At 26.6% G+C, this 20,133-nt stretch overlaps 1 protein-coding gene across 2 annotated transcripts; it reads right to left on the bottom strand.

Annotated features, from left to right (window-relative positions):
• Window positions 1-357: 357 nt before the first annotated feature.
• On the bottom strand, window positions 358-4,692 carry LOC111316673 (plant cysteine oxidase 2-like). 2 transcript variants are annotated; one of them, XM_022918732.2, is made up of 5 exons: window positions 3,793-4,692; window positions 2,257-2,375; window positions 1,981-2,143; window positions 854-1,072; window positions 358-760 (listed from the first exon to the last, which is right to left on the bottom strand). In XM_022918732.2, the coding sequence occupies exons 1-5, from the start codon at window positions 4,088-4,090 to the stop codon at window positions 636-638; spliced, it is 924 nt and encodes a 307-aa protein (XP_022774467.2). In that variant the 5' UTR covers window positions 4,091-4,692; the 3' UTR covers window positions 358-635. The 2 variants fall into 2 exon arrangements, with proteins under 2 accessions (XP_022774467.2, XP_022774466.2); XM_022918731.2 differs by having other exon boundaries at window positions 854-1,075.
• Window positions 4,693-20,133: the final 15,441 nt, after the last annotated feature.

Genomic DNA, 20,133 nt, shown 5'->3' on the forward strand with positions numbered 1-20,133 from the left:
AAACAACCGTCCTTGTTGATTTATCGTACTAGAACCTCAATTCAAATCAATGTTTCTGCCCTGCACAAGTAGATGGTCTCAAGAGGTCATTCGAAGAAAAGAAAGCCTCCGGATTCCCTAGTTCTGGCTATGGAAAAAGTGATAAAAAAAAATGAGTCATATTACAAAATTTACATGAATAAAACCTCTTATGCATTTCATGTTATCAGAATCATCTAAAAATTATAATAAATTAATTAGGATAATAAAAGAAGGGGTTATAGTTGGCTTCTTTGACATTAATCTCTATCAAGTCAGTCATTTACAACATAACATAAGAAGGGAAAATATAAAGGAAAAAAAGTTGGAAAAGAAAGGTGCCACAAAATAACGCACTTTTAACATTTTTCTCATTGAGCTACAAACTTCATCCGGTGCACTTACTACAGTTTTCCCTTTTTTTTTTCTTGTTTTTCCTTTTATGTACAGAAAATTGTAAGGAAAAAGCAAAACAAAGAGTACCCACCCATGTCCCATTAAGAGGAGAAAAAAAAAAACCAAAGGAAATAAAAGTTCCTAATGCTGCAGGCAGACACTGACAAGACAAGAAGGACAAGAAAATGGTGTGTATGACAGGATGATGTAGATGGCTGAGATCAGTTTTCCACGATCTCTGGGCCTGTGTATAATGCGCCAACAACAGTCAAGTCCTCAGGCTTCTCCCTCTCTTGGAGCCATGCATGCTTATCCTTCTCCTCTTCAGGTACAGTTGCTCCATCAACTGAGTCAAATTTTCAAGAATTTCACAGTAAGAAGCATGATTTCAATAACCAAGAGGAAAATCATGGGGAAGATTGGATGTCAAGAAGCAAACCTGAGAACTTTGTAAAGGGGTAGTCATAGTAGTACGTACAGTGCCTTCCTTCAGGATCAGAGTATGGAGGACCTAGAACATCCAGCACTGCGCATGCTGTCACAGCTGTGAAGCAATGCATGTTGCCTCCATCAGCTGGATAAAGTATGGAGGTGTTGCAAGGAGAAGTGAAGTCGGAATCAACCTTGACCTTAGCCAACCTGACTTCAGGATGTTGCACTGCTGTGACAAAAAGACATGTTGTCAACGTAATTTCTTTCCTATTGAGGCTTTCAACTATAGCTCTCCAAATTTCATTGGAAAAAGCATCTTCCCAGCTATCACCATCCAAACCTCATTGAAAAAAGCATCTTCATAGACTGCATTCTAACCGTATAACTCGATCCAGTATCTAGTTTTAAGCAAATAAAGCTTTTCAAGCTCATCTAAGAACTGTCTCTAATGGACTATCATTTCCAACATAAGAACAGCAGATCCTAAGAGGTTGTGACGTGCAAAATTTTACAGCTAAGGAAATTTGCTCTTTATTTCTTCAACCTACCCCTCGTTCTTTTTCTCTTTTCTTTGTCCATGCTGCCATTGCATCCACATACTTTAACTATGCATTTGGAAGCCGTTTCATCAGGTGACATTACAAATTTTACTTCCTTCTCTAATTTATTTAAGTGGAAGTTGGCTGGTCTGTTACAGAAGAAAACCAGGAAAAAGCAAAGAGAGGATGCGAGTGATGCAAATCAGCGCTCAACAAATGAAGCTTTTTGAGACCAGTCCACTATTCTACCGTGGCTCTTAACCGATGGCAATACATGACCCTTCAAGAGTTTCAAACATAAACCACCATAAAAAAATTTCGTTTTAATATGCCAATCTGTGATTATTATTATTATTTATTTCCCTTTGCCACAGAAACCCCAATCATGGAGTTTATCTTTTTCTTTCCTCCAGTCCCACCTCTGCCCTCTCTCTTTCTTTCTCTTTTCCAAGAATAAGTACCTATATTAGCTTTTGCAGCATCTCAAATCGGCTCTTGGAAAAACCACTCTTTCTATGAACATAAAGAAAATGCATATAGACAAATATGCTTAGAAAGAAACAGAACAAACAATTAATCTCAGAAAAACACCTACTTTGTGAAGAATCCACAGCAGCTGATGCATTGCTAGGGACATTAACCACCCAATCATATGATTTGATGTGCATAGTCCCAAAGAGAAGCTTACTGAAAACCGTCATTCCAGGGTGATTGTGAAGTGGAAGGACACCAGATGGCGGCAAGCAAAAGATGCCCATCTGCAATAAATGGAAATTTTATAAGTCCCAACCAAGACATGCTACACTTAGTCAAAAATTTTGGCTTCTGTCTCTTAAAGAGCAAAAAATCATTTCAATAAAGCTGTACATACCGAAAACTTTTCACACTCATGGATGTGCAGGTATGTTATTGGTGGAGCTTGTCGAGTTACTGGTGGACTGAAAAATGGCATATGTGGAGTAAGACCAACATCTGCCGGCTGGATTTCATCTGCACAAAAAGAACAAACAGAAGTAATGCACTATCGCATGAATAGTATCTGTTATAGTTACATCATTTTTATTCTTTGGCTCTAACTTCGCCAGTTACACCTTTGCATTTTACATATGTGGAACATGACCGCTTCTTTTTTACTTTGTACTTATAAACGGTAGATAACAGTTAATATAAGCTGAATAACTTTATTTCAATTGCAGTGACAATTCATTATCAGTGAAAACAACCACATTCACAGTGCACAGAAGAAACAAAATGCAGACATGATAGTAGAGTTTGCATTACACAGAATTAAGGTGCATCAAAATTGGAGCAATCAGAATGGCTGTATACAAGATGAATGCTCCCTTCTATTTTTCCAGTTACACACTTCCCAAGCATAAAAAATGTAGTAAAAATTGAATGCTCCACATTATAAAGAAATATCTGACATATCCAGACATGAGATATCTTTCCTGTGACATCTGAAAAACATTATACCAAGATGACACATAATTTATTGAAAGACTTTAACCGACGCTTATAACGTAATAAAGTACAGCAAAAATGCATGTACGAAAGCCTTAACTGATACTGATTAACCATATGCAAGTGTCACGGTCCTAAAAAAGAGTCACGAATCTCACATCGGCTGTGTATTAAAATTAATCTTGAGATATAAGTGGTTCACACATTCCCCTCGCTTTTTATAAGACAAAACCATAAGTTCAGAGGAACCAAAGCAGATAATACCTCACAAAAGTGTGAACCATGATAGATAAACTGATCTAAAATGCCAGATGAATGCATGCTCGGGTCCTAAAACTGCACGGACCTGGAGGTTGAATCTCGACCCGTGACACAAGAATCACACGAATAAAATAACAACACACGCACCCTAAAACACAAATATTCAAACGAATAGCAATAAAAAAGAGTAATGAGGTATATTCCCCAACATTTCTTTTACAGTCTTATCTTCTTAAATAGTGTGACAAAAGCATCTGCCACTAGTTTATGATACCACATTCCTATGATCTTCATATGCTAACAAATGCATAGGCAAATGAGTGGTAAGCCAATTACTCATGCCACAGATGACCCTTTTGAAAAGAGTAGTGTGTTATATGTATATATTGAATGAAAGGCATTTTCTAAAACTAAAAAATTCTATGACAGATGGTAAAGTTTTTGATTATTTCATCAAATATTAAGAGTATACAGCATTCTTAAAAGATAAAAATTTCAGAAAAAAATGCTGAACCAATTTCCCAAGTTTCATGCTGAATCATTCCCGAAAGTCAATCAGGAGCGAGACAATTCAAAGCAATTAATATCAACAAATTTAACAACTTTTTGGTGTCAATTAACCACATTTAGACACTAAAGTCAACCTATGCTATGATCCAATAAAATCACAATCAAAACATACCCAAAACAGCTCTAAGCTGTTCAATTTTATCCGGGGTAGGGACAATTCCAGTCCCAGATAAGGCAAAAACATCCTTGCAAGTATCGAAAAGCCTTTGAACCGGCGACACCACGACTGCAGCCGGCATCATCATCTTCCTATGCTGCCGACGGCTCTTCTTTCCCCTTCTATCTGAAGTAGTATTCCTATTCTTATTCGAATTGGAAACTTTATTTTTATCTTCTGTATTTGTTTTGGTTTCCTTAACCAATTCACCAAAATCTTTCTCTTTTATATCAGCCAAAGTTGCTCTTCCCATTCAGTCCTCCAATTTACCCTTTAGAATTCTGAATCAACTCTATAAGGAACACAAAAAAGAGCTAAATTTCGATATAGGTATTTCCCAAAAGTGTTTAAAATTGAAAACTACAATCTGGGTATCAACGAAAAAGTGAAAAGAACCAAGAAATGGTGATGAATAAGGGAAAACAGAGGAAACAGGGGAGACAAAAGCGTAAAAAAAGAAGTTATTTTTTCCTTTTTGGAGTAATTTAAGAAGGGATTTTTGTGCAAGTTGAAGGAAGGCAAGACAGAGATGTGAAAGTTGGCATCTCTGTTGGTGAAGAAAAAGAAGAGGAAATGAAGGGGTATAAAAAGGGAGGCGCCAGATGAAGAACAAGAAATAAAGAAATGCAAGTGCTCAGGTGAAAGGGAAAGAGTGAAGAGTAGGTTGTTGAGAGAGAGTGAAAACCAGGGGCCATAGTCTTTGGAAACTACTTCTCCTGCATGAATCTATGGGCTATTTTAAACAGCGGATTTCTTTATCCAACTCCGCTCCCTTCTCTCGCAACTACTCTCTCTCTCTACATATATACCCATTTTGACTTTCCTTCTTTTTGCCCTTGATTTTTTCAGGTTCTTACGAGATAACCTTTACAACCCCAGCTTTAAAAACATAATTTTCACAGATTTTTTTATGTGTTTACGAAAACAAAATTACAGTTGAGGACTTCGGTTATAGGAATTTTTGGAAATGGTTGGAATTTGGTGATAACTAATGATTAATAAGGAAGACTTTTTCTTTTTTTTTTTTTATGTTCATAATTAGATATTTTATTATATTCATGTTTAGTGAAGGATAATAGATAGAATAATATAATAATTATTTTATATTATATTTAATTTATATTTTAAAAAATTATTATTTTTGTAAAATTATTCAATCATTTCAATAAAAAAATTATTTTTAATTCATAAGATTAAATTTATATGTCTTATTATACTTTTAAAAATTATATTAATAATTTAAATTATATAAATTTTAAAAAAATATAATTTTGATAAATAAATAAATTATCTTATTTTAATCTTTATACATATTAAATATAAGATAAGATGACATTATTTAATCTAATCATATTCATAATATTATTTTATCTTATTTTATCATAATTTTATGTACCAAAACTTAAGATATACTATATTTGTTTTTAGCCTTCTTCAAACAAAAATATATTTTTTAAAGAAATATAATCATAATTTGAGATAGGAAAGAAATTGAAGTTGTTTAAATTTAAATTTCAAATATATTAAATATCATTTTATATCAATTAATTGAATTAAGTGTGGGATTAAAAAAAAATTGTTTGCCATTACAATATTAATACTATGACAGTGCTAATAAACCTAATAGGTAAATTTATCTTGCAAATATGTTAATAACTCGAAATATAATTTTGTTTTAATTAATAATTTCTCATCTTAAGGGATACTTTTTTTACTTAATTAATTAATTAACCCACAAATAATTGTCTCATAACTGTCAAAGTTTGATATTTTAATTTATAAAATTTGAATTTAAATTTTGAGATAGAAGAGTTTGAATTCATGAAATTAAAAACAAATTGAATTTTTTTGCACATGTATAAAATTAGAAACAATGACCTACCATTGTATAATATAAAGGCTAAAATATTAAATAAATCTCAAAACTATTTCACTTTTTTTATATTTAAATAAATCCTTATACTTTTATTTATATCTAAATAAGTTCATATTTTAAACAAAAGATTTATTTATATTAGAGGCTTGTCTAAGTATAAATTAAAGTTTAAAAATTTATTTGGGGGCAAATTAAAGGTTAATAGTTTATTTGAGTGCAATAAAAATATAATAATTTATTTAAATAAAATGATAAAATTTAAAAAAAAAATTATTATTTTAACCAATATAAAATTTAATGGATTTTCTATATATATAAAAAAATGCATATATAAACATGCATACATGATTTTTGAATAATTTAGTTAATTGGCTCAAAAAATAGTTCCTCTAGCATAAACAATGAGTATCTTACAAATATTTTTTCTCATATATTAATATCTAATTAAAAATTTTAAAAATTAGTAGCCATGGTATTAGCCCCATTACCGACTACATAAATAAATATTATAGGTGTGGAAATATGTAACTAAGGTGAAAATTTTGCTCATTCTAATTTATTTTATTTTTTTCAATTAAGTAACTTTAGATGGATAATTCACTATGAGAATGAAAATAGGTAGTTAAATATTCTTACAATACTCAAAATTTGATTGGGATTTGGGAAGAACATAAGGCTTTTTTCTAGAAAATTAGCAATCATTTTCACATATGTTAAATGCTCTATATATAATTACAAATTTCTTTCCTATAAAAAAAATTACATATATATAATTCTGTAAAATATATCCAAGCAAAATCACAAAAACCTACAAAAAAAAAAAATCAAAGCATGAATTTAAAGAAAACATCTTAAAAAGATAAAAAGGTCTTGGAGAAGTTGTACCTAATATTTATCTTATTATTTGACTTAGAACCCTTAAAAATTAATTTTTGTTTGTACAATAAAATTCCTGGTATAAAAATAGAAAAAGAGATTGAGTTTGAATATCATATTTTAAAAATAATTATATGAACTAATTAAGTTAATCATGAATTTTCTTAAAATTTGATTTTAAACATTCAATCATCTCAACATTATCATTTTCATCATTCTATGTATAAAAATTTGCAATCATAAAGTTTGAACAAAATGTTTGAAAATTTAAGATAGCAAATTTTTTAAATGAAAACCATGACACTTACTTTTCCAAATAGAAATGGTGGAGCACTTCATTTCACAAACCCAATGGATATTTACATCAATAACTCGAGATAGCCCTTTCTCTACACGTAACAATGAGATGAACTTGCTCCTTCCTAGATTATCCACCATTTTTGCTATCTGTTCTAAAATAATAATGAAGAGAGTAAATGTTTAGATTCAATCAAGATATAATAAAGAAAGTGTGAATAGAAAAAAAATGCGTTACTTAAAAATGGCACGTGTAAATCATGCTTATAATCGAACAAAATTAAAATCAGTACATCTGATAAATTTTACTTTTAAAAAACAATACATGTGTTTATATGTTATTTTGGTTTATAAATGAATGCTTATTTATTTATAAACATAGTGTAAAAGAAAATTTGAAACCTTAATCTATATACAAGTGATTTATGTTATCATAGTTTCAACTAATTTTGCTTAGCTTTTTGTAGTTTATGTGTTTTTTACCACTTAGGTATGCTTAAAAGTTAATATTGGTATGATGTTATTCCATATTTAATTCCTTTGAAACTACAAGAATAAACCCTTCAAATACTCCATATTTTCTTTGCCATATATGTATAATATACATAGATATATACATTAGACATCCTACTTATTATTATTTATTTCTTTTATCTCACTTAATTTTAGGATTCTCCCCCCATCATGAGCAAGTCCACACAAAGTTATGCCTGGATTTTTTTTTTTTTCTTTTTACATTAGAGACTAAAAATCATTTGTTGTCCTCACTACAACAATTAAGTCTTTTAGTGACGATTTTCTTGTGATAATGAGCAATTTCGTCATAAATATAAGATTTTTTGTGATGAAATTTTCATGTGACACTATTGATATAAATAATTGTGATGTCTTATTATTTGACCACTACTATATTAGTAATTGTGGCATGTTAATCTTTATCATAATTAAATTGTCACTGTTAATATATTAATGGTGTCAAAAAATTGTTGGTCACAAAATGTCGTCACTAGTAAAATATGCAAATTGACTTCATATTGAATTTTTGTGGGAACGAATGTATTAGTGACAACACATGAAGTGGTCACTGTTGTTAAGGTGTACAGTGACAATTCTTTGTGTTGATATATAAATTAGTCACTATTATTGTGTTTCTACCGACAATAATTCCATATGTAATTGTGACCACTTGTTATTTAGTCATAATTATGGTATTATTTGTGACACTATAAGGTTTTTCACTGATAAATAGTCATTACTTCTATGTTAATAATGTTTTTACAACTGATTAATGATAAATTATGTAATAGCTTATCCATAAATATAATTATGTCTAATGTAGTAATTTTTAAATTCTTATTTTTATGTTGAAATGAAAAAAAAATTATTCACACCTCCCATGAAAAAAAGTGAAAAAGAAAAATACCGCCCTCTAAATTCTAATTTTTTTTTCAGGCGGTCATTCTTTCCACCATTATCCAAAATTAAAACCAGGCAACCACCGACCAAGTAAAAAATAAAATCAAAATACCCTAGCCGCCTCTCTTATAGACCTTTGCTGGAAGGCAAGGTTATGACCATTCACCTTTGTCCTTTTTTTTCCTATTCAACCAAACTTCATCGACAACCACCCATCTCTCAACTTTGCCAACAGCTAATGCTTTTTACTTTGTCATTTCAACCATCTTATTAATAGGATTTTTTTGCCATTTGAGTGGTTGCATCATGATATTAATCTAAATTTGGTGAATGATTTTTTGTTGGTTGTTCTGAAAATTAGCATTATAATAATAATTAAGGCTTTTAAGTATTTTTATAGCGTTAATCTCAATCATGTCGGTAATTAATGAAAATTTTGGATTAAAGATCTAATTATAGGAGTAGTATGAAATGATTTTTTTTTTTTTTTTGCTTATTTTCTGTGTGATTGTATGGATATTTAAATTTGAGTTGAATACTTGGGATTTTGAGTTTTGATTAAATATTCTCTATTTAGAATATATTACTCCCTTTTCTTAGGCTCATGATTTCTTAAATGTTGCCCATTAAATCTTATAGAGCCTAAAGGCAATTTCAACTTTTTGTAATAAATTTAGTGGTAGGATGAGTTGTGTTGAAAGTGAATTGCAAGGGAAAGATTGTTCCTATTAAAAAATTTTCTTACAATCATTGGAAAGATTGTTTTTGTTAGAAATTTGTTAGAATGGCTATTAAAAGTTTTTCATTTAATTTTTTGAAAAATTGTTTGCATTTGCATTGTGTAATTGAGCAAGAGGTCATTAAGTTTTTTCTTCAATGGGGTTTATAGTTCAATTATCTCCTATGCTAACGACGTGGAGGATGGTGATGAAGTTAGTTTTTCGCAACAATAAAATTTATTATTTTGTTTAAGCATTATTTAAAAAAAAATTAGAATAATACATGTGAATGATGCATAAATTATGGGAGCCATTTGTTGAGGCTAATTCCATACTTCAAATAAAATGCAATTTCAACTTGTAAAACTTAAATTGTAGAATTAAGGTTTGCATCGAGACAGGGAGTCAACAAATGAAACACATATCAATAATTGACATGCTTAACAAGTATGTACATTTCATAATTTAAAAATAAAAAAAGTATAGTTAAAGTTTTTATTATTTTTGTATTATAATATGTTTTTTTAATTATATTAATGGACTTTTTTTTTTCTTGTGTTTGCTCATTTTGTAGGGAATCAAATGCAAATTACCTTGTTTTTGGAATTGTGGATTGTTAGCTTGGTTTATTTTTTTAGGCCTACCTGCCTCATTATTCCATATTCTCTTCTACTTTAGGACTTTTTCATGAATTATTGCAACTATCCAACATATCATAATATATATATATATATATATATGCTTCTATATTAAATTATGTATTGATTCATGCAACACTTTTAAAAAGTGTTAATTAGCAAGTTTAGGGTTGAAATTTCAATATTTATAATTTTTTACTCTATCTCCAAGGGACGACATCTGTTGTAAAAAAATTTTAATTTACTTGTCAATAAGATTAATTAATAGTACTATATATATTCATCATGAAAAAAAAAAAAAAAAAAACAGTTTTATACCCATATTTTTGTAATGAAGGAATGACATAGCTTTCATAAAAAAAAAACAAAAAAATGGCATAGCTAGCTCAACAACTTGATAATTTTTTTCTTTATAATTATAAAGACAAATGATAACAAGATTTGAACGTGACCTTTTAGAACTCATATAATACCTACCAATGCCATCTATATCTATACATATATATTTTTTTCCCGCACGTTACTTTCTGTTACTGCCAATCGCCCATAGAATTGATTAAGTTCCTGGTCTTTGAAGTTTAAATTTTCTCTTGAGATTTCTGCCTGGATTCAATAATAGTAATCTTATGTCTTATATAAATATATAAAAATTAAAGCCTCTAATAAAAAAGAAATAGTTTGATATGGATAATTTATATTTTTTACATATGGATAATTTAAAAAATTGACATTTGTATTTTAATAAACGCATTTTAATAATTCAAAAAAATTAAATTAAATAAATTTATTTTTATTTACCTTGAATCATTCTCAATTAAATTTATAAAGAAGTTAATAAAAGTTTAATTGCCATCATTAATATATAGAATAATTTTCTTAAGATTTTTTTCAATTATAAATATTCAACTTTGAATTACATTTGTGTAAAAAATATTCAATTCTACTTTTTGAGATATGAATAGGTTTTCATTGATTTTTTTGCATTGACATTCCAATTAATGAATGTAATTTTGATATTTAATAAGTAAGCTATCGGCCTAAATAAATATATAAATCATTTAATATCAAGAATTCAAATAAAAATATATGCTTAATTATTTTTAAACATATTTTTTGCTATATACTATATATGTGCTTTTTTTAGAAATCATTTACAAGTGATTAATTAACATATAAAGCATCTTAATTTCAAGGCACAATTTACTCCTAATCAAAAGCTTTTAAAACATAAAACATAAACTTTTCAAAATAAAAGCTAAAAACATGTTGATAATTAAATAACTCATTATAATTTATTTGCTTAAATTACTCCAAAATTTACAAAAGTTTTGTTATTACTAAAATTGTTCAAAGGTTTGTCAAAACCCACCAAATGCATTTTATTGTTCAAAAGTTCACCAAAACCCTCCAAATGCATTTATTTAGTTTTGATTAGACAAATCATTGCTCAAAAAATTCCATTGAATCTTTTATATAACAAGTAATGATTTTTATTTTTAGTTATTTTCAGGTTAATTTAGTTTTTTAATCACTGTTAACAGTAAAAATGTATTGTTTTTACTTTAGGTATTGTTACTCTTTTGTTTAACTTTTTCAACCAATAAATGTTTTTACTTTATCATATTTGGTATTATTTCTCATTTGTTTAGTTTTTTATGCATATTTAATTAAACTCCATTTATAATTTATTCATTCTTAATGATCTTAATTCATTTACTTTTCTGTTGGCTTGTATTTCATACTAGCATGAATCTCTCTTTGATTTCAAAATATTATATTTAAAATTTTTATAATACAACAAGATAAAGTTTCACATTCCATGAAACAAGGAAGAAAACATAAAAAAATTTTTACGTTCGCTTACGATTTTGGCTTTCATTTATATTTTTTCGAACATCATATTTATTTACGTTTAATATATGTGATTTTATTCTATATATATTCTACTTAATTTGCTTTGCATGAATCAATTGCATAATTATTTTTGGTACAACAAAATAATTTTTAAATTAGGATGTTAATTACTTTCACTTATGCCATGAATAGATGCCTTTTGTAATAATTTTGTCATGATCAACTATTTGGTCATGATTAATTAAATTGTTATTGAATAAAAAAACTAAATAAGAAATAAGTGGTGTGTTTAAGGTATATTTTCTAATATATGCATCATTGTTTAATGATTTAAAAATTTTAAAAATAATAACTTAGATAATTTTGCCATTTAATATCCAACATGATACATAACAAACAATTAAATAAATTTTGTTATTAATGAAAATTGTTAAAAGACAAAAAACATAAGTACCTCTTTATTTTCAATTTTATGATATATAAAAATATAAATTATATAAGTTTTAAGCTAAGTGATATACTTATTTTTACCAAATAATTTAAAAACATTAATTCAATATAATTTTATATTCAACATTTTATTATGCACTTTCTTTTTTTTACAATATTTGTATTCTAATTTTTATATTTCAATTCATACAATTATACTTACAAAAAATATATTGCCAAATAGGTGTCAAAACAATTCATTTTTCTTATCCAGTTAAATTCTATTAAATTTGTTAAATTTCATGTTACAATTTCTCCAAAAAATGTTAACAAAAAATTGTATCTGAAAAATAATTTATACAACTTTTCTAATTTTGAAGAAAATAATAAAACCTTAAAATAAATAATTGATTTTCATTTTCAGTGATTTTTTTTCTTATAACTATATGTCGACTTAAAGCATTTAAATGATTTTCTTAATTAGATCAATCAAATACTAATTTTGATTGAAAGTTCACTAATCAAATAAATATGGTATTTGTTTTAATACATAATAATTGTTTCACTTTAATTTCTTTTGAAAATTTATATGTTGTATTTTTACAAATAAAAAAGTAAGATAATTCAATTGTATCTATAAAATTATAAATTTATAATAAAGATGAGATAAATATGAATATTAAATTATTAATTTATAGATATCAATCTATTAAATTCTCCTAAGTATACCATTATATTTTACATATTTTTCTAATAATTAATTTCAATAAATCTAAGGAATGAGTAAAAATAAGTAAGAAAAAAATAGTTTAATCTCATTCTTTGAATTTATTAAAATCAACGCTTAAAAATAAGTATAAAATTAAAAAGTTTTATCTTAGTGTAAGTTGATCCCTCTTTACATACATACATACATATATGTATATATACCACCCATATTACAAAATGATATTTCTAAAATTATAATTATTTAGAAATAAAATTTCTTATCAAAATTATAAATATACTATTTTTTTAAAATAAAAATTTTATTTTTAATAAATAATTCTTTACTTTTTAAATAATAGTGTATGTAACATATATATAATTGATTTGTTTGCCCGCACATAACACGGCCTTAAAATTAGTTATAGAATAAATGTGGCAATTAGCTTTAATTTCGCAATTAAGAGTTGGGAAATTAAAGGTAGTTTAGAAATTTTAAAAAAAAAAAGTGTGGGTTTTCACAAAAGAAAATACATGCAATAACTTGCTACAGTAATGCTGAAAAATGATAAAAAAAAAAAAAAGGAATATTTTCTAATTGCAAATGGTTTAGACTAATGGGTTTTGCTGACAATTGTTCTTAAGTAATTTATTTTTCATTATATTGAAATTCATAATACTAACGGTCAATTACTGCATTTAATCCAATAATATTACTATTAATAATATTTTAACTAATTTAAAAATATATATTTTTGAGATAATCGTTAACAAAATTCTTAGATACGTATGCCTTAATTGTCAAAAACCCTTTAATTTCATCTTTAAAAAAAATATAACCTATCAATTTTGTTTTATTTGACCAAAAAAAAAAAAAGTTAGGTAAACATTGAAAAGGATAATATGGGAAATTTATCAAAGTTGCTTTCGATTATGGAGAAGAAGAGTATTAATGCAGAAGGTTAGGTATTTGTAAAACAGCTATTAGAAAGACAGCAGTCAAGGCCTTTTTTTTTTTTTTTTTTTTTTGCCTTTTAAGGCATGCAAATAAAAAGGGTTGGCATTGGCCACACATGCACTTAACTAAAATTTGAGAGTTTTAGGTTTTGCCAAGTTGTAACGTAAAACTTTGAAAAAGATTGCCACAAAAGGCCAAAATGTTTGGTAGAAAAAAAAAATAAAAAAAAATCTGGGGGCTTTGGTTTTGGTTTTGATTTTGATTTCAATTCAATAAAACTTCAAATCTAATCCATGTTTTTAAGGAGAGAAGCATGAATTGCAAGGTCATCATGATTTAAAAAAAAAAAAATTAATGTTAATCTAAGCTGATAATTAATCATGAGTAAAGGGAAATGCAAAGGTGTGTTTATATATATTATTTGCTATACAACTTTTTCAACATTGATTCCCATTGTTTAATTTGTATACAATATACCCTTAGTCATTACATTTCATTATTTAGAATTGACCTAGCTTTGCTCTTAATCACCTCTTAATTGATTAGATTTATTAATTTTATATTTGTATCATATCTGTATTGTAATAAATACGTGTAAAACATGAAATTAAATTACTATTCCACAATTTATACTGATGTGTTAAACATGAAATATATTTTTTAATTTTTATCAAATTTATATGATTTTCATCAAAATTAAACCTTATCGCTTTAATATTAATTTTCATATTTTATCATCGTATTTATAATTATTAAATCTATTCTTAACAATGTTAGGTGCATATTAACGTTTCTTATACCCTTTTTTTTTTTTTGGGCCAAACTTTCTTCATACTCATTTTAAATGTTCAATAATATCATTGATTGATATAATGTTAAGGAAACTTTCCCCTAATTAATCATATTTTATGGACCACTTTTTTTTTTCTTTTAGTACATTTTTCATGGACCCACCATTTCAATGCTAAAATAAGTGCATGGATATCCCTTAATTTGTTCAATAAGTTTGAACAAAAAAAAAACCTTTCTTAAATGAATTTTTTTTAAATTATAAATATAAATTACAATTATTATCAAATATTACATTCATATATAAGAAATCATTGAATAATCAAATAAACAAATCAACCAACAAAATATAATATAATTAAACAAATAATATAAAATTGAATCAAACCCACACATAACAAGATTTAAATTTAAGACCTTCAAATTTTAGAATCTTCTATGTATCAATAAGTCAAGGTCTCGTTAGCTTAAATGAATTAATTATATTTATTCATTTGACATTGTTGCACCTTATTTTTTGCCTTCGACTATATATTTCAAGGTTGTTAGCTAAAGCAAGGCTTGACTAGTGGAACCTCACCTTGTTTTGGGGCTAATTATTGGTTTTAAAAAAAAGTCTTAATAGACTTTTTTGAGAATATATATATAATTTTAATATTTATTAATTTAAATAGTTAATGTAATTATTTTAAAAATATGATACTTATTTTTTCAAACTACGACTTCCTTTATATATATACATAGAAAGAGAATTATCTCAACAAATTATAAGGTCATGGCAATTGTTTAGGATGGGTTATTAGTATGAACCAAGAATATGTTTTTTGACCTTAAGCTCAAGTGCTATCTCATTTTGATTTGAGAATTAAGCAATTTATCTATCTTGAGCATACAAAAATTGGGTTTTTTTTTTTCTAAATATATATATATAAATATATAAATGTTTAAGGACAAGAGCTCATAAACATTGATAACCTATTTTCGACCAAACATGGTAATGTGGAGAATAAATAATAATGTTAATAAATTGTCTCAAGAATTTTGAGGACCATATATTTAAAGTTTAACTTTTTTTTTTCTTTTAAAGGTTTAAGAAAAATGAAAATATTGAGGAAGAGATGGGTTAGGAGCATATTTTTTGGCCAAACTTTCTTATACCCATTTTAAATGTTCTATAATATAATTGATTGATATGATGTTAAGGAAACTTTCCCCTAATTAATCATATCTTATGGACCACTTTTTTTTTTCTTTTAGTACATTTTTCTTGGACCCCATTTCAATGCTAAAAAAGGTGCATGGGTATCCCTTAATTTGTTGAATATATTTGACAAAAAAAAATTTAAAAAAAAAAACACCTTTCTTAAATGAATTTAATTACAAGTACAAGTTACAATATAAAAAATCATTAAATAATCAAATAAATAAATAAATCAACAAACAAAATTCTAATTAAACAAATCTAACATAAAGTTAAACCAAACCCACACATAATAAAATTTAAATTTTAGACCTTAAAGTTTCAAAGATTCCTACTTGCCAGTAAGCCAATTCCTCATTGGCTTAAACGAATTAATTATATTTATTCATTTAACATTGTTTCACCTTATTTTTTTGCCTTTGACTATATATTTTAAGGTTGTTAGCTAAAGCAAGGATTGACTAGTGGAACCTCACCTTGTTTTGGGGCTAATTATTGGTTTGAAGGAAGTTTTAATAGACTTTTTGAGAATATATATATATATATATATATAAATATATATATATCCAATATTTATTAATTTAAATAATTTTTTTAAGGTAAAATTTTATTGGAACGTTTGAGACATCAAGTTACAGCCACGCTAACAAGCCAGTGGCTCAGTTCACAGCCATCTTAGCTAGAGAATTCGCAAAGTGATTTACATCTCTAGGCTACGGGCATGAACAAATGAAATGTTTTTAATAACAGCTAGAAGATTACAGAGGTGATTGATCACATTGCTATACATCCACGGACATTCACACCTATGCTTCACCCGTGAGATAGCTACTTTTGAGATGTTTTCTATTAATTTAAATAGTTTATGTAACCATTTTTTAAATACGATATGTTAAACTTTTAATTTAAAATCGATTGATAATAAGTAGGAAAGTCCAATTTGAATATAAACCTATAACAAATTAGATATTTATTAAATATGAGATAACATCATTTTAACAAGTTCTTCATCACGTGTGTAGAGAGAGATAAAAAAAAATTTATTATATGATAAAATTTAGAAAAAGTAACAGAAAAAAATTTCGACTCTGATATCATATTATGCATCCAACTTAAAATTAATTGACAGTAAATGAATGGACCCAACTTAAATATAAAATTATAAAAAAATTAAATATTTATTAGATATTAGATAATATCAATTTTAAATGATATTTAATAAATTTAAATTTTAAATTTTAATATAATTTCTTTTCATATATATCTTCATATTATTATTATTTTTATATCAATATATATATATATATATAGAATTATCTCAAGTTCTCAAGAAATTATAAGGCCATGGCAATTGTTTAGGATGGGATTTTATTATGAACCAAGAATATGTTTTTTTTTTACTTTAAGCTCACGTGTGAAGAAATTTGTGTCGTTTTCTTTGTTTGTTTGGTTTTCTGGAAGCTTTTGTTTTTCCTTTTGTTCCGAATCCAAAAAATTAATTAGATGCATGAATTAATTGACCCCAAGCCCACGCATGCCAGACCTATTGATTAAGGAAAACAAAATTGAAAAAAAAAAAAAACAGAAATTAAAAGAATAATTATAAAACCGGCCATGTGATTTAAATAGATATATAAATATTTTATTGTACGAGAAATATACCAAAATGTTCGTACAAATATACATAAATACGTACATAAATATTATAAACTGATTTCTTTGCATATTGCTATGGCTGTGAAACAATGCCCCTGGCCATGTCTCTCCCTCAAAGAAGCCATAAGGAATGTGCCTTCTCTTTCTTAATGTGAGCCCAACAAATATATGTACTTTCTAGATGTGATTTTTCCTTCCTTTCTTTCTCGAGAAAGTTTAAGAATAGTGACATATCATGCCACTGTAATTTATAGAGTTAAAATATTTAATTATATGAGTGTTTTTAAATTAATAATCTAATTATTAATTTTTTAATTTAAATTTGAGTAATTATTTTTTTATCTCTCTATCATTAATTTATAATGATACTTACTTGATACTATTATGTCAACGATCATATCACGTTATACATTGATAATTGACATAAAAAATAATGTATCAATATCACATGGTATTTGATAACTTATGTATGTCATGTCTATATATAGTTAAAAACTAATGGTTGAATTAAAAAAATATTTTTTTAACTTAAATGATTAAATAAAAAAATTAATTATCACATCAATATATCATTAAAAACTAATAATTGAGAGTGGCTTGAAGTATTTGACCTAATTTATAATTTTCCAATCTTAATCGTCGGTATAACAGTAGATTGTTTTTAGATGCACATGTTTCTAAAGTTATTGGACAATGCCAAAATAAAGGTGGGATTTGTCTTTCACAAAAACAAAAATTACAGACTAACTTGATTTGAGTTTATCAAATATATAAAAAAAAAAAATTTATTGGAAATGATCAATAATTGAATTTTGATAATAAAAATTAAGAATTATTGAACAGAACACATGACTATTTACAAATTCCTAATGACGAATTTAAATAGTTCAAACCAAATTATTTTTTGTCACACCTTAGATTGAATGTAACAAAATGTGTTGAGTTTAATTGAAATATATCCGAAATTTATTTCAATAAACTCATAATAATCAATTTGACAATTAAATTTTAATTTAAAATTAATTGATAAGATTATAAAAAATATAATATTTACATATGTACAATAGCATTACTTTAATAGGTTATAATCATAAATATATTTTAAGAGATCATTATCATGAATATTAGTTACAAAAATTTATCATGTAACAAAGATAACTTTACATAACAATAGAGCATAATTTAAATTTTAATCCTATGCTAATGTTAATTTAAAATGAATTAATAATAAAAATTTATTTTGAATATAATCATAAAAAATTAATATCTAACAGATACAGTTACCTTTACTTTAACAGGGAGTTCGAGAGACTGTTTGGGCAGTTAACCGAAACAGTCAGATAGCAATGACCTGTAGTATGGCGTCATCGTAGAGTGGAGCGTTCAACTGCTGCGCACATGGTAGCGCCTGACGTGACATCACGTGTTTTTTTTTTTTTTTTAATTTGTGTGTGTCTGTGCGTCTATGACGATTTTTGTGTGATGATTTGATTATTTTAATGTTGATAGAATAATTGAAACTAAGTTTATGTTTGACCTGCAATTTACCATGCTTAAATTACATTATTACCCTCACAAATTCAAAATAAGGGATGATTGTTAAGGGAAATGCCTTAAAACTTTTTTTTTTTTGACAAAACGATGAGATTAAGCCTATATTTTCAGTAAAAAATTATGCATTAATTACTAAACAAAAACTCGAATATGAAAAATATCTTTCTAATATAATGGATCAGAGAAAAGAAATTGTTAAATGTAACAAAGACAATAGAATTCATCAACTATTGAAATCTATTCATCAGTTACACTTTACAATTTGTTTGGGAAATATAATAGTTAGGTGTACTAGAATGCAAAATAATAAATGGTCGTTGATTTCTTTCAAATTAAATATTATTTCATGTAATGAATTAATTATATTTATCGTATAACTAGATCTAATTTATCCTCATGGTGTAGGATAATGGGAGAAAAAAAAGACAAAAATAAAACCAAAAATAAAAAATAAAAAGGCCAAAAAATCTTTTATGAATATTTTCAGTATCTCATTATTTTTTTTATTACACTTGATAATAATTAAAAATTTCAGGATTTCGTTAAAAAAATTACATCGAACATTATTTATTTTTTAATAAACCAGTAATCATTAATATATTTCCATTTCAATATACGGTATATACCCAAGTACGAATTTTCCTTTTTTTATAATATTATTTTCATTGCACTTAAAAATGAATTCCCCATAATTGTTCCTAGTAATGTAGAACTGCCAATTTGCTCCTGAACTATGATGGAATATTGATGATTTGGGGGAATAAAAAACATAATAATATTGAAATTGTGAGTGGCAAAGTGAATCAGGAAGGGATCTTTCCTTCAGAAACCAAAGTAGATCACTCCCTTTCCCAAGCAACAAGCAATTTGAATATGCATGCATGTGATTCAAAGCAACAAAAATTCAAACTCACAAGCCAAGAATGAAGAACGGAATCATCTCAAGTTGTAGATACAGCTTTTTTCAAGTCATGGTATAATATGCTTAATTACTGCTAATTGCCTCAGCACATTTTTTCTTTTAGATTTTTTCGTATAATTAATCATACAACAAGGCTGCTATTGCTGCTGCACTCTTCTGCATTTTTGGCGGCTTCGTCGAATGCTACATGGAAATTGTCATTCACGTGGTATTCCTTCAATTTTTGTGGCAATGGACATCATCTTTAACTCAATCTAACACACCAAAAGTTAATCATAAATGACTATTATATGGTTGTAAACAGCTTCTCCAATTGGACTACAATAGTACGTTCTCTTGTTCATATTTATTGAGAGGTCAATTACTGTATGGATTTTTTTCGTAATTTTAGCTCCTGAGTGTTTAT

The sequence above is a fragment of the Durio zibethinus genome, chromosome 24 (assembly GCF_047325235.1).
Source record: "Durio zibethinus cultivar Kanyao isolate XHJ-2024 chromosome 24, ASM4732523v1, whole genome shotgun sequence".
NCBI lineage: Eukaryota > Viridiplantae > Streptophyta > Magnoliopsida > Malvales > Malvaceae > Durio > Durio zibethinus.

Excerpts from the sequence above, each read along its gene's own strand:
- LOC111316673 (XM_022918731.2), bottom strand. The coding sequence starts at position 4,090 with ATGGGAAGAGCAACTTTGGCTGATATAAAAGAGAAAGATTTTGGTGAA. Across the intron at positions 2,144-2,256 it reads ATGAGTGTGAAAAGTTTTCG|ATGGGCATCTTTTGCTTGCC; the intron begins GTATGTACAGCT and ends CATTTATTGCAG. Across the intron at positions 761-853 it reads CCCCTTTACAAAGTTCTCAG|TTGATGGAGCAACTGTACCT; the intron begins GTTTGCTTCTTG and ends AATTTGACTCAG.